Genomic DNA, 6000 nt, shown 5'->3' on the forward strand with positions numbered 1-6000 from the left:
AGCTTTATTTATTGATTTAATTTTCACTTGTGTAGATTTTTCCCTGGAATAACAGCCTTGACACAAAGGCTATAGCTTCAGTCTTGAAATTTATGGCAGGATTAGAAGCTTTTGGATACAGAGTTTAAAATGGAATAGAGTAGATTATAATGACATTGTGTTCTTTTCTGGAAAATTCTAATTTCATTCTGCTTCAGAGGCCCTGGGTTCAAATCTCAGTTCTGCCACTTATAGCCTGTAACTTGGACAGATTACTTACTATACCTCTCTGTACCTCAGCTTTTTAATTTTTATTTTATTTATCTGTGTGTTTGTTTGTTTGTTTATTGGTGAAGTGAAGGAGTCAGATTATGATCCTTCAAGTTCCTTGAGTCTCTAAATATTCTGTCCCTGGACTACTTGTGATACATGTGGCACTATATAAATGGTTGCAAGAGATATGAAAGTATTAGACATGATCCCTCTCTCCATGGAAGTTATACATGAATGCTAAAGATAAGGCTAACATAGGAAATAATAATGAACATAATATGAAGTGTTGTAGGAATTTAGAGGAAAAGGGAGATTAATTAGTTCAAGAACTCCCTCTCCAGCCCCAATTTGCCACCTCCTCCTCTACTTGAGGTAAGAAATAGAAGAGGGGACTTGGAGTTGGCCCTTTGTGGTGGGGACACAGCTTCCAAGAGGGCATGTGATTCTACAATGACTTGATTAGGGTATCTCAGTCAGCAGCATATTTATTTTTGTAACTACATGTATTTTCAGCTGATAGAACTTCCACTGCAAAATAGAAAATAAAATAAAATAACATTACCTACCTTTGAGAATGCGACTTTTCCCTAAAATGTAGCAGCTGTGCAGTTAGAAAGCAATGTTCAACATTTTCCTTGCCATTCCAAACATCTCACCAACTTTTATTCATATATCAATATGGTCATCTTGAAATTCCTCCTCTTTGGCATTTGGAGACCTCACACTTGTCTCCATACTGTGTCTCCAGATTGATTTCCTATTAGTCCCCCTCATGCGCTCTGTATTCTTACCAAATCTGCCTTCTTACAGCTCCCTGTGCCTAATATTTCTTCCCCCTTCCCTGGGCTTTTGCACAAGTTGGTTGTTCTCCATGCCCACAATGCTCTCTCTCCTCATCTCTACCTTTTACAATCACTAACCCCATTCAACAAAGCTCAAGTACTATCTCCTACACGAAGCCTTTCCTGATCCCAACAATGGTTAGTGCTCCTGGCCCCACTTTCCCAACTCTGCTTTGTAAATATTTCCTATTATCTTTCCTCTGATGGAATATAAGCTCCTTGAGGGCAGGAACTGTTTTCATTTTTGTCTTTGTATCCCCAGAGTTCAGTACAGTGATAAGCACATAGCAGGTAATTGAATTGAACTGAATTTCTTGTCCCTCCAGCTTCATCCCAGCCCCATCACTCTTTTTAAAAGTCCAAGGCTTCGCATTCTGGTTTGTTTCAGACCTGGGTGAAGGATCACACATTAGCCACTAGATGGAGGCAGATAATATAAGCATAGTAAAAACCAGGAAATGCCAGCCTGAGCTCCTTGCCTTTGCCTCACAGTTACCTGATTGCCACCAACACCAACAATGAACATCTATTGAATGTCTACTCCATGCAAAGCATTGTGTTAAGTGCTTCTGGACACCACCACCCCACCCTCCAAGTGGCTACAGTGCCTTGCACAAAGTAGATTATTTATTGAATGTTTGTTGAGTGGCTAAATACAACACCATATAACCTGGGATCCAACCCTTCTCCTTGTCCAAGGACAAAGGTCGCTTGAACAATGACCTCTAAAGAAGGAACATGGCAATAGAAAGTACAGAGAAGGTAGATGGTTTAAAGATCAATTGAAGGAGATTTTTACTTTGTTTTTATTAATCAAGTCCATTTATTTCAACCAGTGTTTACTAAGTATACACTTTGGACATGAGGAATACAAGGTTGATTAATTCAATGAAATAACAAATGTCAAACACTTAGTCTTAGTGAATCGGGCACTACTCTAGGCACCCAGAAGCACAAAAATTTAAAAAGAAAAAAAAAAAGAGCATGATTTCTTGCCCTTATCCCTACCCTCAAAGAGCTAATCAAGTGAGAGAGGGCCACTGAATCATAATGGAAATCCATGGAAAACTATAATAAATAAAAAATAATAAAATTAAAACCAAGGTACAGAAAATATACTATGAGAAATCAAGGGAAGGAGACATTACTTCTGACTGAGGAGGTGGGGAAAGGTTTATTGGTATAGATAGCACCTAAATTAAACCTGAAAGCTTGATTTCAACTGGTGGAGGAATCTGGTGGGAACAGAAGGGAAGGGGAGTGCATTCTAGGCATGGTGGATGTCACTGAACCACATCACAGACTTGGGAAGGCATAGAAACTATTCCAATTTTACTGGAACACAAAACATACAAGAGAAAATCGTAATAGAAAAGGCTGGAGAGATAGGTCAGAGCCAGGTTGTAGAGGGTTGTAAGCACCGGGATGAACTAAATGTATATACCACTCGAACCTTCCCAAGCAGTCTCTAATGGATTTATACTTAAGAACAGAGTAAATATGAGAGTTGTTTTGATCAGTGAGTTTAAGAGTGATGGCTCAGGTCAGCGTGGCACTTTCCCAGATGACATCCATAGATATACGTGTTAGTAGACAGTATCAGGGACGCATTCATGAGGTGTAATACAGCATAAAGGTAACTGACCAGCTCTTGTCATGTAGGCTTAATATTGTTCCTTCTCCTTCTCCTTCTCTTCTCCCCTCCCCCGGCTTGTTTTGTTTTGTTTTTCAATTGACAACAGGCTCACCTGCAACGTCCAGTTACTATGGTGTTAGAAGATCATTTTTATCTGACTCGGATTTCCACAACACTAAACAGTTTTCCAATGATGGCTACCCATCAACCCTGGCTAAACCCTTTTCCTGTGAGTCCTCTACTGTGCAAAATTACCCACCGATCCTGGATTCCTACTTTTCTGAGCCTTATGGAGACTATCGCCCAGCAGCTCTGACCCCCAACACAAGCTCTCTCTTCGGTGCTTCACCTTTGCCCCCACCACTTCTGCAACCACATTTTCCTAGTGACTCCACCCACTTCGTATTTGTGAGTATTATGAGATTCTTGAAGAGGAAGAGATCACCAACCTGTCTTAAAACCAAACTGGGGAACTCACTGAGCCTGCTCTGAAGCTGACCAATGAGACAGTCTCTCACAAAGAGACTTGGTCCAGGGTTGATTTGTATTCTTCCAGGCTGGTTGAATTAAGACCCCCAAGCTCAGCAAACTCACTCTGCTGGAGGACACTGATTAGACATTTTAGGGCAGCAGCAAACAGAAGCAAGGGAATTATAGGATGGCACTGACTAATCTACAAGGATACTTACTCACTGCAGAAAAGCCTTTCTCAAGATACAGGTTACAACCTCCTGAGATAAAAGGTTTTAATTCCTTATCCTTGTCACTGTATTAATACTTAATGGATTTAAATGATTTAACAAATTTTAATTCATTGTGAGAGGCAGTGTGGAGTAGTGAATAGAGAGCCAATCTTGGAGCTTGGAACACCAGGGCTTAAGTCTTAATTGCTGCTTTGCCAGATCCAAACTTAGGCAACTACCCCCTCTAGGACTAAATATAAGTTGCAAAGCAGGTACTGACCAATTAAATCACAGATCCAAACCGCATCACTATCCCCTAATTCATTATAGAGAAACATTCCCACCTTATGTTACAAATTCAAGAGCTGACAGATATAATTCAAGTGGTGTCCCCAAAATATTCAGTGAACTGGCATGGGGATCTGGCCTGCAAAGACTATGAAACTGGTATCTGTAAAAATTGTGAAGTAGGCCACCTATCTTCCATGTCAACATCTCTCCTTCCCTAGGGCTCTTAAGTTTCCTGCCTAGTTCCTATCCTATGGGTCATTCCCATAGTTCTTTCTTTTAAATTATCATAATCTCTGATAAGGTTGTAAACTCTGATAAAGGCTTAGAGGTGTTAACCTCTTAGACTGAAAAACCTTCAGGAACCAAGGGAACAAATCTTTAATAGATAAATTTTAGGTATCCTTATAGTTTGGGTGGGGGGGGGGTTGGGGGGGAAAGGTCCCTTTTGGATGATATAAGGCTTGTTCAAGTAGGTGGCTAGGGGGCAGCTAGATGGTGCAGTGCATAAAGCACCAGCCCTGGATTCAGGAGGACCTTGAGTTCAAATCTGGCCTCAGATACTTGACACTTCCTAACAGTGTGACCCTGGGCAAATCACTTAACCCCCACTGCCTCACATTAAAAAAAAAATACAACCAAAAAAACAAAAACAAAAATCAAAAAGGTTGCTACCCTATTTATATGAAAGCCTAGCTCTGGCCTTCAACTATGGAGTATGTGGCACTGGACTCAAGGATTTTGGACATCTAACAATGTACCAAGGATGTTCAGGGAAAACATAATAAAAAGTTTCATTCTGTTCCTTTATTTCTTTTCTTTGGTAGGGAGGGAAGAGAACAATGTATAGATAGTAAGTACAAATCTAAATTAGGAAGTGAAATAAATTTTTATAGACATAATCCAAACTCAAACTAAAGCCTGGGACTCTATCTAGCAGAGGAAAAAAATTAAGTTTATTTTCTAGCCAGTGTTCTCGCATAGGATATTTACTGGGGAATTCCTAGACATGAAAATGTGACTCCATTTCTTGCCAACATTCAGCAATTTTTCTCATTTTTTTTTCCTCAGAGAGACTCATGGGAGCAGACAGTGCCTGATAGCCTTAACCAGCCTGAAGTGGTGTCTTCAGACCCGCTGCAGACACTACCAGCTGGCACTAATTGCCTTTCACCACAGGAGTCTGGAAGCCCCTCTCAAAACAGAAGCTCTGGTTGGGGGGCTGCTCTCCCCGGAGCTCAATCCTACTCACTGCATGCACTAGAGGACCTGCATTATACACCAGGTTACCCTGCTCCTTCCTCCTACTCTTTCACACCTTTTATGACAGTGACCAATGACTTAACTCCCAAGGTGATTCAGCTGTCTTCAGACGAGTCCCTGGATACTACCTCTCTTCATGAGAATCCATCCTGGACAAAGGACGATGGGAATGGCGTATGGGGGTCCTATGAATGTCGAAGAGCTTACTAAAAAAAAGTGACTTGCAATAATGTTTTGAAATGCTGATGTTTTCACTCAGTAAATCTTCACAGGTCTATCAATTCTCTCAAAGACTAATTTTCAAGGGATGTAGCAGTTGTTTTAATTGGGGTTTTTTAAGAGCATCATAAAGTCGGCTGACAGAGGGATGCTGGTATATTCACAATGCAAGAATACACATCTTTAAGATGTTATGGCCTGAAGCATTGGCAGGCCATCCATAGGACCTGTATCATAGGACTACTGGAGCAGTCAATTGCTTTTTGTTACATCTATAATTCTATTTTCCAAAAAAGACCTACATATTGAATTCTGCTGTACAATTAATAATTGCATTGCAGCAAAAATTTACTATATATACTCAGAAACTTAAAACTGAGGTGCAAAACCATTTCTTGACAACAATATTTTCATTAACAGACATCAAAGCCAATACAGATCACACCACATACTGATTTTCATGTGCAATCTATCATATTATTTATGAGGTCCATGTAATTTAATGTGTTCTTCGAAGTCAGCCTCAGGAAGACCTAGGTTCAAACCAGACCTTTGACACTAATTTAGTAATCATAGACAAGTCATTTAACCTCTGTGAGCTTCATGCAACTCTCTAAAATCCACATACTAAATTATAGGCCAATTGATCTGTCCAAATGGAGGGAGATCTCACATCTAAGATATCTTTGAAATGTACAGTGTTCTTTTGAAAAAGGAGAAGAAAAAGAACAAGAAGAACAAGGAAAAAAAAGAGGATGTTGATGATAAACGATCTAACATATAATAGCCCATTTCAAACAGACCTCCTTTCATATAA

General features: G+C 39.9%; 1 protein-coding gene across 1 annotated transcript in view; it reads left to right on the top strand.

Annotated features, from left to right (window-relative positions):
- The window catches only part of C3H11orf53 (chromosome 3 C11orf53 homolog), a 47995-nt gene extending 42821 nt beyond the window's left edge, over positions 1–5174 (top strand). Inside the window, exons 4-5 of the mRNA XM_043991237.1 lie at positions 2837–3138; positions 4773–5174. Of these exons, the coding sequence (XP_043847172.1) occupies positions 2837–3138; positions 4773–5174 (704 nt within the window). The remainder of the gene's footprint in view (positions 1–2836; positions 3139–4772) is intronic.
- The last annotated feature ends 826 nt before the right edge of the window (positions 5175–6000 follow it).

This window comes from Dromiciops gliroides, chromosome 3 (genome assembly GCF_019393635.1).
Source record: "Dromiciops gliroides isolate mDroGli1 chromosome 3, mDroGli1.pri, whole genome shotgun sequence".
NCBI classification, from domain to species: domain Eukaryota; kingdom Metazoa; phylum Chordata; class Mammalia; order Microbiotheria; family Microbiotheriidae; genus Dromiciops; species Dromiciops gliroides.